The 25,357-nt window shown below is 30.1% G+C and overlaps 3 protein-coding genes across 4 annotated transcripts; 2 read left to right on the top strand and 1 right to left on the bottom strand.

Annotated features, from left to right (window-relative positions):
* Nucleotides 1–2,144: 2,144 nt before the first annotated feature.
* Nucleotides 2,145–6,504, top strand: LOC124839590 (uncharacterized). The gene is made up of 3 exons (XM_047315463.2): nucleotides 2,145–2,291; nucleotides 4,118–5,053; nucleotides 6,123–6,504. The coding sequence occupies exons 2-3, from the start codon at nucleotides 4,130–4,132 to the stop codon at nucleotides 6,285–6,287; spliced, it is 1,089 nt and encodes a 362-aa protein (XP_047171419.2). The 5' UTR covers nucleotides 2,145–2,291; nucleotides 4,118–4,129; the 3' UTR covers nucleotides 6,288–6,504.
* Nucleotides 6,505–9,307: 2,803 nt separating this feature from the next.
* Nucleotides 9,308–11,204, bottom strand: LOC124839587 (protein transport protein SEC13 homolog B). Its single transcript, XM_047315460.2, has 2 exons — nucleotides 11,045–11,204; nucleotides 9,308–10,345 (listed from the first exon to the last, which is right to left on the bottom strand). The coding sequence occupies exon 2, from the start codon at nucleotides 10,339–10,341 to the stop codon at nucleotides 9,436–9,438; it is 906 nt and encodes a 301-aa protein (XP_047171416.1). The 5' UTR covers nucleotides 10,342–10,345; nucleotides 11,045–11,204; the 3' UTR covers nucleotides 9,308–9,435.
* A 6,676-nt stretch (nucleotides 11,205–17,880) lies between these two features.
* On the top strand, nucleotides 17,881–20,964 carry LOC124839585 (serine/arginine-rich SC35-like splicing factor SCL33). Of its 2 annotated transcripts, none has more exons than XM_047315456.2 (6): nucleotides 17,881–18,037; nucleotides 18,908–19,073; nucleotides 19,487–19,564; nucleotides 20,170–20,334; nucleotides 20,469–20,558; nucleotides 20,665–20,964. In XM_047315456.2, exons 2-6 carry the CDS (start codon nucleotides 18,925–18,927, stop codon nucleotides 20,792–20,794), a joined length of 612 nt encoding a protein of 203 aa, XP_047171412.1. In that variant the 5' UTR covers nucleotides 17,881–18,037; nucleotides 18,908–18,924; the 3' UTR covers nucleotides 20,795–20,964. The 2 variants fall into 2 exon arrangements, with proteins under 2 accessions (XP_047171412.1, XP_087953412.1); XM_088097286.1 differs by lacking the exon at nucleotides 17,881–18,037 and adding an exon at nucleotides 18,054–18,159.
* Nucleotides 20,965–25,357: the final 4,393 nt, after the last annotated feature.

The raw sequence follows: 25,357 nt of genomic DNA, 5'->3' as shown, positions 1-25,357 counted from the left end.
TCAAGAATAATTACAATTTAGCTTTCCTCACCTTATAAAACAACTCTAACTTCTCTAAATGTCAAAATACCTCCAACCTCATATGATGTTATATTTTCATATAGAAACATCACAAACATGATCAGGTCACACCATTATGATCACTAATCAGCAGAGACTCATATAAAAGACTCAAAAAAACACGTGCAAGCAAAGAAAGCCCACATGCAAGAAATAAACAGCTTCAACCAAGAAAAAAAGACAAAAAATCAATTTACAATAGAGAAATTAATCAGTCAAATTTGAAGAACTTGTTAGGTAGATCAATTCTACAACCTAGAATCTTTAAATAGATAAACAAATAATAAGAATGCGAAAAAAAGATAGAAAATTAAAACAAAAAATATTTCTAAATAGATTATATATTTTAAAATAATAAAACTAGTTTATAAAAAAATTTATTTATATTAAAAATACTTTAATATTAAAATAATTGAGTTTTATTATTTTAATGCTATCAATTTTTTGTATGTACTTACCATTTTTGTTTATATTAAAATACTTTCTATTTCCTTACCCTTTTTATTCAAATTTTAAAACAAAAAGCTATAATGTAATACTAAAATTAATAAAAATAAAACAAAACTATCAATTTTGCTTTACAAATTATATAGTTCAACTAATAAAATGAATATTACGTTTGTATTGATACTTACAATGATATATAAAGTTATTCATCCTTCATTTCCTTGTGAGGTATAAAAAAGAGTACAAATATTTTTTACTAATAAATGTAAATAATAAAACTAGACAGCTTTTTGTGTACTATTTTATTAATTTTATTTTTTTGTATTTCTAAAGCATTTCTTTTTTATTTTTAACTAGTTTTAAGCTTTTTTAATTTTACATTTATGAATAAATGATTTAATTTATTTTATATTATTTTAATTTTTATATTATGTATATATTATTAGTCTTGTATTATATCTTACAATATTTTATTCAATTTTAAAACAAATTAAAAGGAATAACATAATATTAAAAATAATAAAGATAGAATAAATCTATCAATTTTGTTTTACAAATTATAAAGAGTTTAACTAATAAAATGAATAATTATATTTGTATTATCATTTTTTTACTTACAATTATATATAAAGTTATTCAGGATGATCCCTTTACTTCCTCATAGATAAAAAAAATAGAAATATTTTTTTTCACAAAATCAATTATTACTTTCCTCAATATTTTTTAAGTGTGGTCTCTAATTATAATTATAACAAAAGAGTTGTTTATGAATATATATATATATATATATATATATATATATATATATATATATATATATATATATATATATATATATATATATATATATTGTTTCATATAGATTTGGAAAACTGTTGGATATTATGACTCTTTACTATGGTTTCATATGGTCTGTTATCATAAATTTTGACAGAATGATATATTGATTCAATTTAAAAAACAATGAACATTCAAACTATAGTGGAACCGAATTGAAAAAAATAAATTAACATAAGTGTACTGGACCTTAAAATGAAATAATTTATAAAATAGCATTTGAATTATAATTTATAAATATATTCTTATTATTATATAAGAGAAAAACTGATTTTTCATTCTTTTATATAAATAAGTAGAATTGCCTATTAAGAGATAAAAGATGATATCAAAGAAGTTATGCATTCACTTTGATTTCACTTTGATATAATCATGTTGCAGCTGTTATTGTAATATATACAATTTATTATTAACTTTATTTATATTCGTATATTTAATTTTATATTTTACTTTAATTAGGTTTGATAATTGTTTTTTTAAACTCAGTTAATATCTATAGTAGGAATTTCTTGTAATAAAATTAAAAATATATATATTTGTTTGATAGCTATTTTCTATGAGTTTTTTATTTAATTTAATAATATTTTTATTTTAACTAATAATAGAAATACATACACTAAGTTAAATTTAATAAACAGTAACTATTATTTAAAAAGTAAAATTGGGACAAAATTATATAAAAAGAAGAATTGTTTTAATAATAGAGGTAATTATGTAAATATTAATTTTTTTAATCTTTTATCATAATTAGGAGGAAAAAAAAGGGGATGGTAAATAATAATATTTTTGCATTGGTTCTAAGAAATCGTGTTCTCGAGTATCAGTTCATCAGCTTCTTCCTTAGATCTCATTTTAGACTGATCAGACCACCCTTTCTCGGGCCACCGTCCACGGCAGTTCCGGCAACCACGTTTTGTTCCCTTACTTTTTGTCTTTCTTTGTCTCAGGTCCCTTCTCTATTTTCTTTCTTTCTCTCTTGATCTATTCAAATTTCAAACTTTGGTCTTCTGCTTCCGTACCCATGTTAGGATTCTTCCTACTCGTTAAAAACTCTCGCTTTTGTTTGGGACAGTTTTCTCACTTCATCTCTTTTAAGGGATTTCCCCCATTTGTTTTGCTTGGAGCGGTTTGTTTTCAAAGATAAACCATTTCGTCCAATTTTCATATTTTTTTACAGGGTTTGATGTTTTTAATTTTGCGAGTTGCTTGGGATTATATAATCATTTATAGATCATGATTTTCACATAATTACATTTGGCTTTCTTTAGTGCTAAATTCGATGAATATTTGTGTAAAGTTAAAAACCTTTGGCTGGGCTTTCAGTTTTCATCAACTTATGAAGACTGGTTTTGCTTTAAGGCATTATGTTTTGTAGATGGATTCATTACTATGTATAGCGAATTGTTGTTTCAAGTTTGAGGAATTGCTTGGAAAATGTTATATTTTTGTGTATTTTGTATTAAATATTGTACTTATGCTTTTGTTATTCCTTCATGGTCTTTTATTTAAGATTTGTTTTGCCTTTTCTACACTGAAAGTTACTGGTTAACAGAGGCTTTAATTAGTTCAGAATATTTTTCACTTGCAAATTGTTGTTTGAAACTAACTATTGGCATTGTGTGTTGATAGCAGAAATATGCCTTCTCAAAAGCTTGAAATAGGTCACCAAGACATGATCAATGTGTGTGTTGTAGCAGACATGCTCATTAAAATAACTCAATTTTTAGGACGACCACATGTAATGGTTATGATATTTCAAACGATTAAAATAAATGTCGTGTAGTATTTAATCTAGCTTTATTCATTTGTTTAAAAGATGAAACACCTTAGTATTTTTATAAAAGAAAAGGAAAAAAAATAGCTCTAAAAAAATTAAGTGAAAGATAATGTTTTTTCTTTAAAAGTTTGTTTCTCTTCTCTCTTGGATCCCTATTGAAGGAAATGAAAATTGCTAAAAAAAGCTTATACTTTGCTTCTAAACATATTTTAATTTTTAACTTTAAATTAGTTTTGTAAAAAAAGTTGACATAGTTCTTTGGTAAAACTATGGGAGCATTTACTAAAGAAAAACTAGAGCAGTTTGGGTATAAAACAGATCAGAATAGGAAAGCATCACTTTTTCTATTAGTCTCCTAAAATTAGCTGTGCCATTAACCTCAATCAATCAATACGCTCTTCCATTACACTCTGATGTTGTTGGAATCTATGATCTTTTAGATCTCATAAGCAAAACATATATTGGTATGTCATTGTTTTTCCACTTTTTCTTTGAATCTTTGTCATTAATCAGACGGTTCATACTCCAAAACAAGGTTTAAAATCTTGAGCATTCTATGTTTTTCTGGTCGAATGGCTTAATAGGACGGAGTTCCACTGGAATTTTGGAATTTAGGTGTTGGGTTTCTTGGAAATTGATCAGAAGAGGTTGAAAAGGCAGAGTTTCAAATTTTGATTTATTGATATTTACCATCAATGGTTTTAGGTGTAATATGATGCGTTCTCTCTCTCTCTCTCTGCTGTGTTATCAGTAAATGATGTTGATGATATTGTATGGAATAATGAACTGCGATCATGGGAGAGCTAGTTAATGATGTGAAGTAGATGATGAAAATTTTCTTTTCTTATAGGAGATCTAGAACTTACTAAGTTATGAGGGTATAAGTAAAATAGAATTTTATAAATTGGAAGAGTTTTTTTGCTTGCGGTTTTGGTTTTACAAGATTGAGATGAAAGAGTGTATGATGATGTTTTTGCTTTTGAAACTTACTTTTAGGTTTTATCAAGAATGGAGTTGCCTTCAAATAACTTGGATCTTGGGCCTAGGCAGATTGAACAAGAGAAAGACGAAGGTCCCTTGTTGCATTGTGATTTTTGTGACATTGAAGTAGTTCATAAGCTGGCTCAAATGTTCATGCCAGCACTAGGCTGTGCCTGCGTTGATAACACAACAGGAGATCCCTTCAAGACCCCTGGTTTTGTGGCTGTTGATTTGAGAAAGGAGATGATAGAATTTGTCACCCAAAAGAGTGAATTATTTGTTGCCGAGTCTATTATCTCTGAGGAGGTTCCTGACGGTGAAGCTTTGGAACACCCTTTTGATATCATTTGTTTTTTTGTTGACGAATTTGTTAATTCAAAGAGAAATTTGTTGAGCCAGTTTTCAGGGTGGTTGCTAAGTGATAAGAGAGAGGACAAAATAGATGATTTTGTTCAGGAGATGGAAAAAAATGGTTTTTGGCCACTGGATAGAAGAGAAACACTTGCCAAAGATTTGCTCAAGAACGTTGACTTCAAAAGCTCATTTCATTGTGGCATGAGTTTTAAATCTGCAGAAGATCTTGCCAACCATGTTGATGCTTGCAACTTCAGGTCTGTGGTATGCCAAAATGACGGGTGCAATGATAGATTCAGTGCTGGTCAATTGAAAGAGCATGATTCAACTTGTGATTTCAAGATAGTTCCATGTGAACAAAATTGCACAGCTAACATCTTGCGACGAGACATGGATAGGCACTGCATAACTGTTTGTCCATTGAAGCTTGTGGATTGCCCTTTCTCTGCCATAGGTTGTAGATCTACAATTGGGCAAAGTATGATTAGAAAACATTGTTCGGATGATGTTGAGTCTCACTTACTACTAATACTTAAAGGCATCCATCAACAAGCATCAGACAAAGATCTTCAAAGACGTGTGGAGCAAATTGTACAGGTTAGTCAACATAAATGTCATAGTTGCTTTTGGTTTAACAAACAAATTATGGGACTGAAATCTAATACTGATATTTTTCTTATTAAAAAATTTTAAAGTAATAAATTTTGTGCTTGAAAACATTATGAACACTTGAAATGGTTTCAATTTAACTACTGGGGGAACACTGGAGCAAAATTTATTCATTTATAAGTGAATGGGTGGTTGATTACTCAGTTGTTTTCTGAGGTATGGCTACCAATCCTTTTTCCTCTTGCCTTCCTTCTTGTTTAATTAGCCACAGACATCATTAAATAGTTTTCAAGGCTTGCTTTTCATTTTATACTTCTAAATGTGTTTCCAAATATCGTATTATTTATTTTCAGTTCCAAAGAGGTCTAGCCTAATGTGAGGAGGCAGAGAGTAGGTTAAAGTTATGCAAGTAGCTCTTGAGTTTGTGGAAATATGGCTGTTAATTTAAATTCCCTATAATGATTTGCTCCTCTCAAACATATAATCTCAACGGCATAATTGGAATTTAGACCTACTTCGTTTCTAAAGATACTCATGAGCAATCATGCACCACAATCTGTTGATTGGTTGACATGGTATGTGTTCTGAAGTATATAAATTGGATATCTAAAAAGAGGATAGAAGGTATATAGTTATGGCAATCATTTGATAATTTTGTCAGCATTAGTTTTGAAACACTAGGGTAACTCTTATTTTGGTTGTGGCTATATGCTTTATTATGAGTATTATATTACGTTTTAGTTGTCTATGAACATTCTTGTTAGACACCTAACTCACGTTCCCTATTTCTGTTGCATTTCCTTTCTATATTTTGGTTTATGGTCTGAAAATATTTCTTAAGTAGAGAAGTGCCATTAGAAAGTGTTTTGAGGGAATGAATTTGGTTTTTAACCTAAAATTAATATCCATTTTTGTGGCCTTAGACCATTCCTTGTTGTATTAAGAAATTGTAAACTTTATCAGTAGGTTCCATTTATCTTCCCATACTATTTGGGAAGAGGTAAATAAAATTTTCTCAGTATTATCAATATTCAGACTTTTAGTTTTCACATTGTAGACCTCATCGAAAAGCAAATTAGCAGAGGCTAAGGATGTGAGATCTTTTAAAAGTATTGTCAAGGACCTTGAAGTTAAGCTAGGGTCTCTGGAAGTGAGTGCCAAGGAGAAAACTTGTGCTGAAGTTTCCAAGAATGAAGACAGTGAAGACAATAGAACTGGCTAAGCAAAGGGTGTCAATAAAGAGGATAGTGAACACACGGAAAATGGAAAACAAGTATAATGCATAACATAATCTTACAATATCCTAATTCTCAATAACAAGAGCATGTTGTTACTGTATAGCATTTTATTAATTTCTCTAATTTTGTTAAGTTTTATCATGATTCCTTAATATCACTTTTAGGATGCGATTCATTAATATTACTTCTGGTTCAGTCTCATTTCTCGTGTTATTTTTTCATACGATTATGTGGATTATTCTTGTGATTCTTGATTTTGCATTTGTAAAATTAATTTTGAATGAGTGTGATTTTATAGAATCGATTTTAACTGAATGTGATTTTTTTATGGATAATAAATATAAAAATAAAGGAAAAAGATAATTTTGACACATTATGTTGTTTAGGTATTGCAATAGAAATTGATTTTTAGGTGTTTAATTTGACTTGACTTTAGCATTGAATTATGATGTGAAATAGTAAAATAACTATTATAAATAATATAATTTAAAGTATCTATGTAGTAATACTAATATATTTATTTTCTACTGTAGTCAATATCTTTATCTAGTGAAATTTTAAATTATTGCTTATCTGATATGGAAGAAATGATATATCATGTCTTATAAAAACAAGTAAAAAGGAAATTTAATAAAGATTTTAAAGATAAAATTGAAATAAATATAAACCGTTAGAAGCTATGTTTATTAAAAAAAAATAACTTTTAATAGAAACTAAAAAGTTTATACATTTTGAGATTTAAAAAATAACAAATTAAAACAAAAAATAACAGGAATTTAATATATTATAAACATAAGGGTTAAATATGTTTTTGATCCCTTAACTTTCAGCGAAAATTGGAATTAGTCCCTCTTCAAAACTTTGGACTAATTTAGTCCTCAAACTTTAGAAATGTGTGAATTTAGTCCTTTTAACCAAATTTTGTTAACTTTATTTGATGTTTCAAACGCATTTCTTAGTGAACATTGAAGCAAAAATATGTGAAACGGTGTAAACAACTCAAATGTTATCATGAAACTCACTTGAAACATCAAATAAACCTAACAAAATTTAGTTAAAAGGACTAAATTCACACATTCCGAAAGTTTGGGGACTAAATTAGGCCAAAGTTTTGAAGAGGGACTAATTCCAATTTTCGCTGAAAGTTAAGGGACCAAAAACATATTTAACCCTAAACATAAATATGATATTTAAAGCATAAATATCTTATGTGGTAAAAATCTAGTACATATTTGAAGCAAAAATTAATATATTATAAGCACAAATATCTGATATATTTTGTTTAATTTTAAAAATTCAAAAGTTAATTCTCAATTAACCAATGTGTCATACGAGCTTTTATTTGCATTCATGTCCGCTAAAGTAATTAAAATATGCTATCTGACCATATTATACAATAAATTATATTTTTCATTTTTCGTTCTTTTTAAAAAAAACACTACTTTTAATTGTCAAAGTAGTTTAAATAACACTTTTAAAATGCTATTAAAGAATACTTAGTGTGTTTTAAAAATAGAGATACGATTTATTTTAAAGAAACTAAAAGTGAAATTCGAAATATTAACTAGAATTTTCTCTATAATCTTTTATTCAATATTAATTGTCACTAATTTAATTTCTAAAATTTTAAAATATTATTTATTAGTAAGAAAATCAAACAATTAAGTCACACCGATAATATCTTTAATTACATTCTTTAAAACGTGTTTTCTTTAGAATATGAAAGTTTAATATCACTTAAGCATCGCAAAAAACTATATCCATCTAAATTATTTATACTTTATCTACATTATCAAAATTCACGTAATATATAATAACTATATTGTATAAAAACTAGATTAATTTGATTACCATTTTTAGTTGTTTAGTCTGTGACAATCAAAATAATATTTAATTATAATTCAACAACCACATTACGAAAAGTTACATTCTATAAATAATTTGGGTTTTATTTATTGGTAGTTTTAATTAACTATTTTGTAATAATATCAATTTTATTTTCAATTTTCAAAAATAAAAAAATTAAAAACCATAATTTATGTGACTATGAGCAAATGATGTATCAATTAAAATAAGAAACAAATGAAATCTATCTTAATTTTTTGTTAAAAATTTGTCTGAATATTTTTCAAGAGCTTTATATTTATATATTTCTCGTGTTTTTCTGAGTCCTCTATCTGCGGCTTCTTGTTTTGGTTTTTCTTTTGCTCGTATGCATGTAAACCATAATTGTCTATTAGCACTAAAAGTTCGGTAAAAACATACACGAATTTGTAATTGCCAGCATATATTCTTACTGTACAATACATGCTGTAAAAAATGCATAACACTAACTCTTCTATGAAACTGCAACATGTGTAGGAGAAAGTATTTCCCTAAAATTATAAGGACAAAATCTAAATGGAATTTTGCTTTGAAAGCTCATCTCTTAAATTTTCATATCAAATTTGAAGGAGGGCTATAAGAGAGTGGATGATGTGAATGCTGCACCATCTAAATAAACAAAACAGGAAAAGGGAAGTAACATATATGAATTTTATTGCTTGTGATATCACTGCTGATTATCTCTGTTACTAAAATTAAATCATTCTTATACCATAGGACAGTCTCAGTTCTATGGAAGCACAAGACAGTTGGAAAGATCATAATGCGTTCACAGTTATTAACCACTTTCCCCTAGCTACCTTGATATGCACTACAAAAATTAAAATAGTTTTATCCCAGCAGGTAAGCTCAATTACATAGATCACACGATGTTATCATGTGATGTTCTCTATCACAGGCTTGGTTAAAAACCAAATTCTCAAGGATATTAAGCACAAATGGTGATGGATTAATCATGAGCAGCCAAAATTAAATGCAACAGTTTATGCAACTTCCAGAACAGAAGCTATTGTCACAATATATACTTCAAAAACATTCTTCTAAACTCAAATCAAAATAACTCCAACTAATGAACTTAATTTTTCCGATCACAGAATATGCAATGAATCACAAACATCAATGAACTAGCGGATTATGAAGCTCAATTAATCAACTGTATAATGTGCAGGGAAACAAAGATGTCAACTATATTTCAAAACAAAATTCTAACCATTTTCAAAGTAATAAACAAAGCCTGCAAATCACATTCTAAGGCTCCACTGTTGTCACCTGTTGCCATTCCCCGTCTACTGCTTCCTTCCACAATGTCACATTGTTGTTCCCATCAGCCACAGCCAGTATGTTTCCTGTCAGTGACCATGAGACCCTCCAAACAGGTGTCTTGAAATCATTCAAAACCTTGCCTTCCCATTGATCACCCTCTTTTGCCACGGTCCATATAACCACTTTACCATCCTGCGATGCACTAGCAATAGTAGATTTAGGTAGCCCTAAATTGGGCGCCCAAGCAACATCTCGAACCCAATCTGTGTGCATATGAAGAGCAGGGAAGCAGTCCATCTTCCACAGTCCATTGTTGAGCTTCCATACCTTCACAGTATTATCACAGCCACCAGAGCACAGCTTTTGCACAGGATCAAGTAACCCTGCACCAACAAGGGCACCAGGTGCCGTTGATGGTGCCCATGACACAGAAGTGACACCAACTGGGTGAGCCTGATCAATCACAGCAGTGTCCCAGCCACCGTCTGCTCTTGCAGTGAAAACAGATATATTTCCATCTGATGAGCCACAAGCCAAGCAGAGACCCAATTCGTGGGGTGCCCATGCAATAGAATTCACAGATGATTTGTGCTCATCAAACACATGAGCTTGAGTCCATTCATTTTGGTTACCCTCCTTCCATAGAATGACACGGCCATCATAGGAACACGATGCAAGTAGAGAACCAAACTTAGGGTGAGCCCACACTACTTGCCAAACAGGTCCTTGGTGACCAGTCAATGTTGCTAGATGCTGAGAGGCCGTGTTGCTCACTCCAATTATCTTAATTGTGTGATCTGATGAAGCTGTTGCTAGCCTCTTACCATAGTAATCCATCGCAACATCATGGACCGTGTCTTGGTGACCTGTTTCAACCTTCTGAGAAGGCATATTTCTGCTATCATCACGCACACAGACACAATACAATCAGTTAGTTTCAAACAACAATTTGCAAGTGAAACTAATAGCTAAACTAAACTAAACCCTCTCTTAACTAGTCACTTCCAATGCAGAAAAGGCAAATAAAACTTCAAATTAAATACAATGAATGAAAAACAAAAACATAAGCATAAGATTGAATAACATAAACACAAATATATAACATTTCCAAGCAAGCAAGTAATCAAATTTCAACAAACAATTCACTACACCAAATAATAAATCCATCAACGAAAACCTAATATTCAAGCAAAACCCTATTCCCAAGCTGATGAAAAATTAAAACCCAGCCAAAGGTTTCAAATTTTACACAAATATTCATCGGATTTGACACTGAAGAAAGAAAAAAACAATTCCGCGCAAATTATGATCTATAAAGTCATAAAATTGCAAGCAATTCGCAAAACTAATAACATCAAACCCTGTAAAAAAACAAAGGACAGTTGGGGGCAAATGGTTCAACCCTAAAAATAAACTGCAACTAGCGAAACAAATGGGGGAAAATCAAGTAATGGAGGTGAGGTGAGGAAATTGTTCCAAAAGAATAGAGATGTATCTAATGAATAGGAAGAATTGCAAAATGGGTACGGAATCAGAAGATCTAAGTTTAGATTTAAATAGATCAAGAGAGAAAGAGAGTGGAAAGAGAAGGGACCTGATAAAAAGAGAGAGAAAGCGAGGGAGCCAAAGGTGGTTGCCGGAGCTGCCGTGGAGGGTGGCGCGAGTAAGAGTGGTCGGGTGAGTGTCAGATGAGATCTAAGGAATAAACTGAGAAATTGAAAACGAAGACCAGGACTTCTTATTTACTACTTACACTACAAGAAAACATGTCTGTTACAGTACATGTATATGTTATTATCAAAAGATAATCAAATTATAATTATAAAAATAAATATATTATTAGTTTTTATTTATATTTTAGTTAAATTTTTATGGTAAATAATTATTTTATTTTCAAAATTATTAATTTTAAAAAATTAGTTAGATTTTAAAAATAAATATTTAAATAACATAATTAGTAAAATAATTATTTTAATTCAAAAAAATTACTTATTAAAAGATAAATTTAGAAGAAAAGAATGTACACAAAAAATATAAATCTCCTTTATATGATACTAGTATAAACACATATATTATATAAAATGGATTTTATTTGTTTGTAGGTAATTTGTTTTTATAAATAATTATTTTAATTTAAACTATAATAAGTTAAAAAATTATCAAATAAAAATGGTTAAATTAAAAAGAAATGGATACTTAAAATGTAAAATTGGTAAGATATTATTTTGGTTTAAAATATATATAAAAAAACAGTTATCAAAAATAAAAAATGTGCACAAAATACTAAAACTGATAAATTTACAATTCAATAAATGAATTTGAAATGATAGAAAAAAAATATGGAAGTGAATGTAAAACTCTTCATCATTGTTGTTGAAAACGAAACCAACAAACTAAATAAATAAATAATTTATAACCTCTTCAAAAGTACTCAAATCTCGTATTCTCTTCTAAGTCTCGTTGGAGTTAACTTAGGATCTTTTCTTTTGAGTGGATTTGAGGGAGTGGATTTGAGGGGATTTGAGAGGATTTGAAGATAAATTTTTTTGTCGTTTATTTGAGTGAATTTGGAAATAAAATTTGTGAGAATTAGTATAGAATTGTATTGACGTGACAAATTAAAAAAATTTATTTTCAAATTCACTCTCATTTACCTCCAAATTCACTCAAATAAACAACAAAAAAATTTATCTTCAAATCCCCTCAAATTCACTCCTTCAAATCCACTTAAAAAAACAGGGCCTTAGAGAACTCACTAAGAAGAGTTACTCCTTTCACCACCACACATTGCTTAGTGCATTTCTTCGTTACTCTTTTATCTTTAAATAATATTTAAATAGACGTGAATATGTGTTGGATTCTTATTGGTACCGTCGAGCTAACTGTATTTCTTACTTCTCCCTTTTTTTCATGTCTTAAAGAGCTTTACCAACATATGATTGCCAAGGCTTTAGCTTATTATTTTAAGGCCAAGTTACTGCTGTTAGATTTAACCGACTTTTCATTGAAGGTACGTGTGTGAGAAGTTTTGATCCATATAATTTGTTTCTACATTCTTCTGTTAATCATGTAAATAATGGCTGACTTGCTGTTTGAGCAGATTCATAGTAAATGTGGTTCTTCCAACAAAGAATCTATAAGCAATTCCTGTTTTTTTTATTCCTGTACAAAATACTGCTATTAATTAACCATCATGGATAAACATGTTTTCGTTTCTTAACCTAAAGTTTGTTTGCTTATCTTTTCCTTTATTTCCGATTGTAGTCTTTCAAAAGATCCACTTCAGAATCTACTTTGGAACGACTATATGATTTATTTGGTTCATTTTCAATCTTTTCACAAAGGCGAGAACTTAAAGGTACAATTTGACTTACAACTTCCGACTCTTGCAAGAACTATATTCATAATCAACAAAAAGCTTTGTCAATCTCTAATACAAGGTTTTTCAGTCTTATGGTTTCAAGAATAAATTTTACTTCGTATGTGGAGGAAAGTGATAATAATGTACTTCGATTATTTAAAAGATGATGCAAAATATTAGAAAGGGTATATGAATGGTTGTGCATATAGCTTTATCTGGTTTATGGTTCATTCTCTTCATTAAAAAGAAAGATAAAGGCCAAATCACTGATCAGGTGCATTCAATTGCAGGAAAAATGCACTGGCACCATGACCATAACAATGCCAGATCACTGATATCTGAAGTGTCTACTTATCTATCTGCGTTTCTAAAATAACGTGTTTTTTATGTATCAGACACATATAAGAAAAATCATGTTACCAATCTCACCTTGAGTAGAAAGCTTGGAATATAGTATAACAAACAAAACAAAGACATATAAAACGGGTGTCGATATCCGTCTACGGATGTTAACATCCGCTTAACAATCTAGGTTGCATCGAGAAAATTAAAGGAAGTTTGCATCAGAAAGTTTTTTGAGGGATATGAGGAGACAGAGAGAAGAGTGGAGGGAGAGTGAGAAGAAAAAAGGATATTAGTAGAGGGGGAATTAGAGAAGAGTGGTGCACTAGGGTTTGGTGGCAAGTGGTACAGGAGACATAACCCAACATTTGCAACAAGGTCTTGAGGAGGGATGTTGATGTAGGGTGAAGAAATGGGAAGAGAAGAGGTGGCGGTGGAGGAAGGAGGGGGTTGGTTGAGGCGTGCACGGTTGCAGCGGTGGACGTTCATGTGGCTGTCAAGAGCTTGGGTAGAGTAGAACTCCCTTTTGTGGTAATGTGCAGGTGTAGGAGCGTGGAGGTGTAGGGGTGCAGGGAGATTTAGAGTTTTAGAAAAGGTAAATAAAGTAGAAAATAAAAGTTAAATTAATGTAGGATAGTTTTGGAATAAAAAAAATAATGGAGAGGTGTAGGGAGCACTTGGGGTGGTGGAGGGAGCAACTCTTCTCTATAAGAGTCACCATTTGAAATCTTCTTTCTTCTCCTTATTTTCTAGAAGTCCAATATACATTTTTGGTTTCTTACTTTTTATTATGTTGTATGTGTTTCATTTTCCTTGTATTAGATATATTATCTTCATATTTTCTTTATGTTTTTATCTTAGTTTGTTTGTTATTATTTCTTATTTGTATTTTGGGCTTAGTTCATATTTCTTTTATTATAAACAAATGATCCAATATGTATATTCAATACAAGGGAAATTAATCACATACACAATTTTCACTATGTTTAACACGATATCTAGAGCCTAAGGTTCTTTAAAGGAAAAATTTTCTATTTCTTCTACCACTACACTGCCGCTGTCGACGACGCTATCTACCAGTACTGGCGACGACATCGTCTACCGTCATCATCTATTGCTGCTACTACCAGAGTTCAAGTTTCGACCAACGATCACACTGTTTTGATCATCTCGGTCAGGTTACCACCGTGCCGTCAACAACGCCTTCATCAAAGCTCTTACGCACTCTCAATGCCTTTTAAAGTTGTGGATCTGCTATATTTTCCGTCCTGCGTGGTGGCATGTCTCGTCTCCTCATAGGAATTGATTCAGAGCGTCGATGTCGCTCTTTTTCCTCTTTTAAGTTTGTTGTGCATTGTCATACATCCTGTCTCCTCTTAGGCAGATATTCAAAGCATCGAAGTTGCTTTTTTTCCTTTTTCAAGTGCCTGTAGAATATTGGATTTTTAAGGTTTCTCTCTTCTGTTCATCCATGACTTCTTCCGGTGTTGTTTCTTCATACTTCCATTTTGTCACCATTGCGTTTGACTCGTCCATATATGTTTTTTTTTCTCGTGACAAATATGACTTTTGTTAGTTTATTTATAACTGGCTCTTCAACAATAACTTTTTTATCCATTAGAGGTCAATAATGCATTCCTTAATGGTGATTTGCATTGAGAGATTTACATGGAGCAATCTTCTAGATTTATTGCTCAAGAGAGTCTTTCGGGTTGATATTTCGTCTTTCATGTCATCTTTGCAATCATTAACAATTTGGTGTTACTCGAGTGCAGTTTACTAAGTCTTTATGGATTGTAATACATATGATTTGTATGCACTAGCTCGAGGAAAGTCTTAAATATATTATATTTATTTTTTCTTTATCTTTTATCTTTAGTTTTTTATTATTTCTTATTTGTATTTTGGGTTTAATTCATATTTTTTTATTACATAAATAAATGACCCTATGTGTATATTTAACACAAGAAAAATTAATCATAGTTTTCATTAACATGTTATAATGGACTCCATGCACATTTATGTCCGTACTTAGATCATGTTTTGATATTCTATGCATGTGTCTTTAGTGGTTCCGTGGGTTGAAGTTGTGGAACCTGTCAGTGGGCTTTAAGAACTTCAACTAAGGTGAGGAAGCTAATTCTTTACTTTTATGATTGATTGGGGATATAAAATCTTTAATTCTATAAAATTAATATGTTTTAGGATTTTTGTGTGTTCTAAAATTTGGACTTTTCATTGATATGTGCAGTAAATGTGATGATTTTGCCTAGATTGATTTGTTTATCAGAAATTTGATGTGTGATGATTTTGCATGAATTGATTTGTTTATCACAAATTTGATGTGTTTTGAATTTGTATGAATTTAGAAGCGTATGTTAAAACATATATGAAAAAAACTTAACAAAAAATATTGACAAAATCAAGACTAAAACATTTCCTTAGATCTTATAATGTTATATGCAGAAAGAAATTTAAAAAATGTTAAATAATATAATTTAAATATTATGATGTTACGTAATTTAAAAAATTATATAAATTATAATTTTAATTTAATTTCACATAATACTAAAAATTAAAATAAAATTATGTAAAAAATTAATCCTATTTATTAATGATATAAATTTATAATAAAATTACTTATTTGTAATATATTTTAACAATACTTTTTTATTTTAATAATTTTAGAAAAAGTTAATTTTATTTTATATTATAATGATAAAAAAGAAAATATAAATTATTTTCTCTAATAAAAATAAAAAATAAATATAACAAATTACGAGACAATGTAGTAAAAACAAGGTTTAATTGCTTAATTGGTCCCTACATATAGAGGGTTTTTTCAGTTTAGTACCCGCTTATAAAAATACATCTGTTTTATTTCAAAGTAATATAAATTGTATCAATCCAGTCCCTTCCATTAAATTACCGAAAACAAAGTTAAATCGTAGTGACTTGGCCATAAAATCTGATTTTTTTCCTCTCTCTCCTGCAATGTGTAGTTTTTTCTCTCTCTTCTATTTCTAAGACAAATAACTTATCATATTCAAAAAAAACTTGAAACTTCATTAACCAATATTTCCTTATTTCCCTTATTTTTTTTCCTAGGTGCATGAAACTTCTTAAGCAAGAGCTTCTTCACCATCCTCGACCCAAACCTTATGAACCACGATTCCACCACGGAACCGAAACCACACGCCGCCCCACGTATTCTAGAAGCAGAACCGCGGTGATTCCAACGGCACGCTCGTGACCACAATCAGTACCATCAGAATCTTCACAACTAAAATAACGTTCAAAGAGCACTTCGCAACTTGATCCGAAACCGAGGTGACGATATTATGTTCAGTCTGAGGGTTTGGGAGACAAGGATCAGGTTGCGACGGCGACAACGATGAAGAGTTGGCCGAAGAGGGAGGTGGGGAAGCTAGTCTCGACAATGATGGAGCCGCCTCGTTTTGGTGATTAGAGATCCGCAACGATTTAGGAGATTCGAGGAGATTCGAGGGACGCACGCGATTCTTCTTCCAGGAAATGACGTGGTGGGAGTTGAAGACTAGCGACTCTAGAATGCGACCTCTTTGGTGAGAGAACACTGTTACTCTGAACCAATTTTTTTTTTGCTCACTATGGTTTTTATCTTATAGTGAAGGAGAATGTGTGTGTTTGTGTAGTGCTGATTCTTTCTCCTTTTTCAACTTTTCAAAACAGGGTTGGATTAAACATTTCAATACCCAACAAAAACCAATACAACTTGTTAGAGGGGAGGAAAAGCAGTGAAAGGATAGGTGACCATTTACCCAGCCTAAAAACATTTTAAAAAACCCAAAAAAATTCAAACTTGATAGGTTTTGAATATCAGAAAACCACATAATGATGAGACCAAAGAAGATTGAAGAAAAGGGTGAAGGAAACTTAGAGAAGAAAATGAAACAACGCTAATCCAAGGGAGAAAAATCATAGGATGACTAATTGAGAGAATAAGTAAAGAAAGCACCCCACCACATGTTTTGTTGTGGATGTTTTTTTTTCTTTTATTGGATTTGTTTATTTTTTCCCAAAGGTGAAAAAAAAATTGAAAAATGGAAAGGGGAAGAAGAAAGAAGATCAAAGAAGAAACGATGTTGTTGCTCTTAGTGGAGGATAAAGAAATGATATCAAAAATTTATGAGATACTCTTGGTGAAGGATGAAGAAATGATATCAAAAATTTATGAGATAGGAAAAATGAAAATCTGTGACTGCGATATTAAAGAGGAGCTATCCATTAGGAAATAAAATAAAATAAAATAATGAAAGAAGAATTATGTCAATTTAATGGAAAAAATTATGCAAAGAGGAATAAAAATCCTGCAATTATTATACTATAATGAAAGAAAAAGCTGGACATTACACGTGAAAGAAAAAGCTGCACATTGCAGGGAATAGCAGAAGAAGGAGGGAAAAAAATCAGATGTCATGTCTACATTACTAGGATTTAACTCCGTTACGCAATTTAATTGAAAAGATTGGATTGATACAATTTATACAGATAAAACAGAAATATTTTTAAAAGCGAATATTAAACTGAAAAAATCCTTTTCTGTATAAGGATCAATTAAGTAATTAAACCTAAAAACAAATAGAGTTTCGATATATAAAAAAAAGTGCTAAAAAAGGGAATTAGACAAAGAACAGGCACAAGAGGCTCAAAGTTGTCAGGCCCATTACAATAACCTCACGGTAACCCGTGCAATTGCATGTACTGGATCATACCTTCCTGTGAGAAGTTTCGCGAATATAGAAGAGCCAGGTTACAAATACTGCCAAGGAATTTAGGGCCCGGAATCAAACTCTCTCCTCATCTCTCTGCAACAGAGATTGTAATTTGCTAATTGTCAATAAGGTAATGTTAAAATCTTTGATATTCTTTTCATTCCATTTTTACATCTTTCTCATCCTTGTTTCTTGATTTGCTTGTGACGAAATTGCTAATTCGTATTAAATTACGATAATTATCATCTTTAGGTGATGGAATCTCTGTTTTATTTTTTATTTTTTATTTTTTTAATTTTATTCTGAATTGAATCGGACATGATTAGGTTTTCTCTGTTTTGAACCTGTTGATTCTCCAGTGTTGTTTTGGAAATTATGGTTCTCTAGGCATGACTTCCTCTTCCTTTTTATAATTTCTTTGGATTGTATTTTTTGGTGACAAGGGATTTTCATTTGGATAAAATCGATAATTACTATTTTTTGGCTGACTTATTGACAATCGGAATTGTTTGGAAATTGCGCTTCTCTATGTAGTGGATCTGTTTTTTTCTAATCTTCTTGAAAGGTAATTTCGGTTGTGGATCATATTAATAATTATTAGGTTTATATGTTTTGAACTTTCATCCTCCAAAACTGTTTTGGAAATTGCTGTTCTCAAGGCGATGGAATCTTCCCTTTTTACATTTGGGTTAGAAGTGATATCCGTCTCGATAAAGTTAGTTATATTTTTTCTTTCTTGGCGGTGGATATGTTGATCGTCGGATTTGTTTTTACGAAATTGGTGTTCTCTTGGTCGTGGAATCTTCTGCCTTTTAGTTTTCTTTGGAAATTTTGGTCGTGAGTAATTTCCATCTGGATAAAGTTTATCGTGAATAGTTTTATGATTTTTAAATCAGTTGATTCTCTAAACCTGTTTCCTTTTTTTTTGCATTGGTTAGAATTTTTGCCTTTTGTTTCACCAGAGTTGTGGTGTGTTTTCATTGTATTTTCGTCTGTGTAGGTGAAATAACATCAAATATGAGGGGAAGAAGCTACAGTTATAGTCCGTCACCTCCAAGGCATTACAGCCGAAGAAGGCGCAGTCCCAGCCCTAGGGGCAGATACAGAGGACATGATAGAGATTTGCCAACTAGTCTTTTGGTTCGAAACCTTCACAGAGATTGCAGGTATGTTTGTCAAGGATTTTTGCATTTCCAGTAAGTTTTTATATTTTCCGTGGTTTTTTGCAGTGTTGTTATTGTGTGTAATGTGGATCAGGATGGTTGAGCTTTTTTCTTTGTTGCTTGAATGTTACTTTGGCTTATCTTTTGTACTTGATGGAGTAATCATTGGTCCTAAAATTGGTATTTCAGAGAAGGAAACGTTTTTCTCATCTTGTACTACATCTATATATAATTTGAACATTTTTCCTCTCAGCTTCCTGATGAAGAAGCTTTGCAAAAAACGAGCTTCTTTTTGTGGTGGAGCTGAATCGAACATGCTTGGATTATTTTATTTCTGAAGAAATAATGGTTACTTATTTTATCAGTATTTTGAGCGACTATGTTTGTAATGCTAAACTTTTCTATTCATTTTGAAGGGCGGAAGATCTGCATGGTCCATTTGGCCAATTTGGTCCTGTTAAGGACGTTTACCTGCCTCGAGATTATTATACAGGGTATGTGGTTTTTCATTGACTAAAACATGGCTCCTTGTGTATTGAAAGATTTCTCAGCGGCCACTTTGATAAATTGCTTGTGATATTAAACTACTATGAAACTTTCAATGTTGAGCTATGCCTTGGGATTTCAGAAATTTGTGGTGGCTTTTACATAAGTATTTAGTTTTGCCACTTCTTTCTCAGTAATAATTAATACTCCAATTATTTTATGGGAATTTGGTTGTTTTATTGAAAGAGTTGAAGACACAAATGAAGTAATAAGAGTACTGTGTTGAAGAGAAGAAAGAAGTAATAAGAGTTCTATTCAAGGGTAAGTAAGTAATCCTTGAAGGTTTGGAAGGTTGAGTTTGAATTCATTGTGAAGAAGTTCAAGTCTTGAAGAGAGTTCAATCTCGATTAATTCTTTGGCTTCTACAAGGTTAGCATCCATGCGGTGTTTATTATTGATTTCTATGGAGTGTTGAGAGTGACTTGTGATAATTTGGAGTCAGGTTCATATTTGTGGATATCTGCAATAAACCCACCTTCCTCCTGATGCTGGTGTGTTTAGTTTTTAAACCATGCCTATAATGTATTTGATGATCTTGAATGTTATGGTACAGGGATCCAAGAGGTTTCGGGTTTGTCCAGTACGTGGACCCAGCTGATGCTGCGGATGCAAAACATCACATGGACGGTCAAATTCTTCTTGGTCGCGAGTTAACTGTGGTGTTTGCTGAAGAAAACAGGAAGAAACCTTCTGAAATGAGAGCAAGGGAACGGAGGAGGTAAGGAAATAGACACTTGGTTGTAAGGCTGATATATAGATTAGTGGAGTCACATGATCACATCAATATGAAAGCTTTTCTTTATTGTTACTCCATGTTTGATTTCTTTATTCTTTAATTTGATCAATCTCTAGGGATCGATCATATGATTACAGGAGATCGCCTCGAACCTATTCTCCTAGTCCGGACTATTCGTCTTCTCCAAGACGAAGACGACATTACAGGTTTTTGTTTTTTGATATTACATTAGCTTTGTTTGTAATAAATTTAAATAATTTCTGATGTAAATGATGCTCAGTGTTTGTACTCACCACCTTTATTGTAATTCAGGTCAATCTCACCAAGGGACAGAAAATATAGCGATCGATCATACTCTAGGTCACCTTATGGATCAAGAATCCGCAGCAGAAGCAGAAGTTACAGCAGGAGCTTGAGCGCAAGTCCTGGCTACTCTAGGTGAATAGTGCGGTGGAAAATGCTACTTTGATGTTTTTTTTCATCTTGTGTGCCGATGATGTACTTTAGATTCAGAGTGAGTATTTTGTTAATTTGGTAGAAAGAATCTGTAGTGAATTACGCCATTATAATAGTTCTATTGAGCCGGTGGTTAAATTAAGTTTTGATCTGTCACATATATTCTTTTTCACTGGGCTATGATTTTTTTGAAAGAGATGATAATCGAACTTATAAATGAAGAAGTTTCTGGATGAGATATTAGAATGGGAGATACATGAAAAAAATGAAGATGAAGGAAGAAAAATAAGAAAGAGGTAAAAGGGTGGACCATAGTCTCACATTATTAAAGAAATTGTCTTTGAAATTTGGGAATGTTGACTTGATGCTAGTAAAGAGCGTATTCCGTTGATATTTAAGATTGTTATCTATTCAAAGAAGTCTTTTAGTCTTCTATTTTAATTTGATATTCTTAACCATTGAACAAATTATGTTCACAAGGTATTGTTCCAATGATCTCCAACTTATCTTTTAAGCATTGAATCATCCTCTCTAATTACCCATTTGTTTCTGGATGATAAAATAAATTGATGATGAAGTTGCTGTATATTTTATTATATTTTAACTTATAAAAACGTTCCTTATAAAATACGAGAAAAAAATGGAAGAGAGACATGAAAGTAAAGAAAAAAAATACCATAAAAAAGATGACCTTAGACCATACTTCCCGGTGAAATTTATTTTAATTTAGTTTATAGGTAATCGGGTATTGAATCACAGTGTTTATCAGGTATGGATCAATATAAATTATGAGATCATCTCGAAATTTAAAGTATGAGGTAAAGAATAAGTAATTATATTTATTACAAATTCAAAATTTTATTAGATTAATTGAACTGTAGTATTAAATATTTGCTTATCAGGTAGTGAACCATGATTAAGTTTATATAAATTATAAGATCATTTCAAAACTTAAAGTATAAGGTAAAGAAATAGGTAATTATATTTATTACAAATTAAAATTTTATTAGACTAACTGAACTGTAGTATTAAACATTTAATAGGTACATCTCCACACAATTTAAAAAAGAATAAAAAGTTTGGAAAAAAAAGTATAAATGAGTGTTTTTTATTATGATCGGAAACTTTGCATCCAAAACAAATGTTAAAATTTGAAATAATGTTAAATATTTTACCAACTCCTCGAGTTGCGTTTTTTTTATGGAATAGTTTACCTATGAACTTGTATTTTATTAAATAACTTTGGTTTATACTCCATGTAATAACTTACTTTATAGACATATCATCACACTATTTTTCTTAAAGATTTCTCTTAAGAGAATTTTTCTACAAGGAATTGAAGTTGAAGAAAAGACAAAGTTAGATATGTGATGGCCCTCAGATCATAAAAACTCAGTTTTCATGTACTAACCACTCCATATCTCTTTCCGTTCCAACTAGTTGGTGAAACTACACTTTTTTTCACCAATAATACACATTCACATAAATAATACACAAATTGGTCCACCTTTTTTTTTTCAGACTTATAAGATTTATTTTTGTTTATCTAATTTCATATTTTATATATATATAAATATATTACAAATCTCAAATCAATTAAAAATACAATAAATGAATTAAACATGTTTTTAGTTCCTGAACTATCAAGCGATTTTAGGTTTCGTCTCTCTTTGAAAGGTTTGTTCATTTTCATCATCTTAGTTTGGAAACTCGTATTTTTAGTCCTTAAAAACCAATATCGTTAAGTTTTCTGTGAGGTGGCAAACAGTGAGCCACATATGATGTCACATTCCCTGACTACTTTTAATTGACTTGACAATAAAAGTGTGGTGGTCGGTGAAGGGATTTACCGACAGTGTCAAGGTCGTCGCTAAGCCATCGGTAAGTAGACATTACCGAAGGCTTCTAGTTGTTACTGAAGGATTATAGCCATCGGTAAGTGGATATTCCAATATTACTATTTTCTAACATATTTTTTAACTTTAAATATATTTCTTTTTCTTAATTTAGAGGAACTAAAACAATATTTTTAAATTTAAATGACTCAAATAAAAATTGTTCTAAATTTAACGAACTAAAGTAATATCCATTGATTAGAAGGGTTGTTATATGAAATTTTAATTTATTTTGGTGAGTTCTATTACTCTATGCCACTTTTAATTTTTTTTTTAACTTTTACTTTAATGGAAATGCTTTATATACTCATATTCTAATTAATGTTTTTTTTTTCAGGATATTCTTCATTAAGAAGATATTATGAAATTTCAAGTATTAAATTATGTAGATAAAATAGAGATATACTGATATACTTTTCAATATGTGATTTATTAACTATACTAATTAAGTAATTCTCAAATTCCTTTTTATCTTTCACAAAATATTTTTTCTTTAATCTCTAGATACTGCTTTTGAATCCAATAATTTCTTTCATTCTTAATTTACTTCTAAATTAGTAATTTACAACTATTTAAAAAATTAATTTAATTTTTAGAAAAACGAATAATACTAATGAAAATATTAATTCAACAAGATAAATCAGAACACACTTGTCTGAACTTCCATATAAACTACTGATATACAATATTAATAATGTATATATTCAATTTAAAAAAAACATTATCTTTAATCTAAAATTTCATAACAATTAATTTATGAGTCACATATTTCCGACATATATTTCAATATTTTTTAGTTAAATCTCTAAACTTTTCATTATTATCACATTTTTCTTTGTCAGTTTCTTAACAGAGTTATCAATGAATAACTAATTAAAAAAATACAAACACAAAAATTCAATTGAAAAGAAAATTTCAATAGTGAAATCTAAACCAAAATTATATCATATATATAAATGTATGATATCCATTCATATCCAACTTAAATATAATTTCTTTTTCAATGAGTTTTATATATGTGAATTGGAGTGTTAAACATAATTTTTTAAAAATTATTGCATTTATATGTTTTACGTCATGCTCAACTTTTCATGCTTTGGGACTTTTTTTTAGAAAATACGCACAGCACGTGACATGCAAAGTTGTTCCAGTAGGCTTGATTCAATGATATTAGGGTTTATGATGCATGTTATGTAAAATACTAATTTTAATTTGCAGGTAAAGTATTTATATTTTATTTATAATAACTTTTAGAATTTTTAAATTCTGTGAGATTTTTATGTAAATATTTAATTACAAAATTTACTTTTTACGAAATTCTGTAAAAGATTTAACAAAAATCGCAAAATAGGAGAAATTCTTGTGGTATAATTTATTAATTTTATTTCAGTTTCTTTTTTTGTCAATTTAGTTGAAAACGATAACAATCTGAGAAATAATGATGGAAAGTTAGAGAAGAACTATGCTCTTGACGATTATTTTTTATTTATAATCTAAAAAGATGAAGAAAGCATGAACAACTGGTAAAGTTATTAGCTAAAGTGTCACCCTTAGTGAAGCTTTTTGGAAAACAAAGTTTGATGTGAATTCTCAAATTTCAAATTAACATAGTTTTATATTTTTCAGTTCCTTTAGAGTTGTCCACATATGGAGTCATCTTCTCTGTCACTTTTTGAGTATCTGTTTACTAATTAAAACTTTCATATGCATTTAGTTTAAATCCATAATTCACTCATCATTATAAAGTATGTGATGTATAATGTTTAAAATGGATTAAATGTACTTTTTTTCATCCATTACATTAAAAAATAAGTTTTAGTTTTATATTTTAGAATTACACTAATATTAATTGAATACTTAAAATATCTTTCATTTTATCTAAGTTCTATTGAGTACAAATAACAACATTAAATACTATATAAAAAATCATAAAATTAATATTAATCTCTTATATAATTGAATTGAAGTTATATATATGGGTTTGCTAACGCGCGTACGCCTGTTTTTCAGTTGGTACATTTTAGCAATGTATATCGGGTTTTAGTAGACAAAAATACCCTTATATATTATGGATTCCAAGTTTTAAGGTTAAGGGTATTTTAATAATTTTCATTCTCAAAATTTAAAAAAAAAAAAAAGAAACCCCCAACCCTTACTCACCTCCTCTCTCATTCCTCTGAATCCTTTCTCTTTCGTCTCTCTCACTCCAACCTTTTCTCTGTCATCCCTACTGTAGCCCCAATTGAAAAAATCAGAAACACTTGCCTTTAAAAAATTTACCCTTTGTAAAGAGTTGAGTCATTGACATATTCACCTTCAAGGCAAAGGTTCATTCAAGATCTGTTCAATTTCATCATCTTCACTAACCTCTCTAATTTCATCATCTGTATTTATTGAATCATCATCTCTAAAAAAAATCCTCCAGGCTAATTACCAATTCTTTCGGATGTCATTATGCTTGTGAAAATTAGATAAAACTATATACGACAAAAATTATAAAATGAAAACTCATTATAAAGTCATTTTTTATAAGAAATTGTTTAACAACTGAGTGTTTCTAATTTTTTTTCCAAGCCAATTACAAATTCCTTTGATGTCATTATGCTTGTGAAAATTAGATAAAATTAGATAAGACAAAAATTATAAAATAAAAA

Source organism: Vigna umbellata, chromosome 8 (genome assembly GCF_029865625.1).
Source record: "Vigna umbellata cultivar VRB3 chromosome 8, Vumbellata_1.0, whole genome shotgun sequence".
NCBI lineage: Eukaryota > Viridiplantae > Streptophyta > Magnoliopsida > Fabales > Fabaceae > Vigna > Vigna umbellata.
The sequence above is the reverse complement of the archived record's forward strand: the minus strand, read 5'-3'. Positions and strand labels throughout refer to the sequence as shown.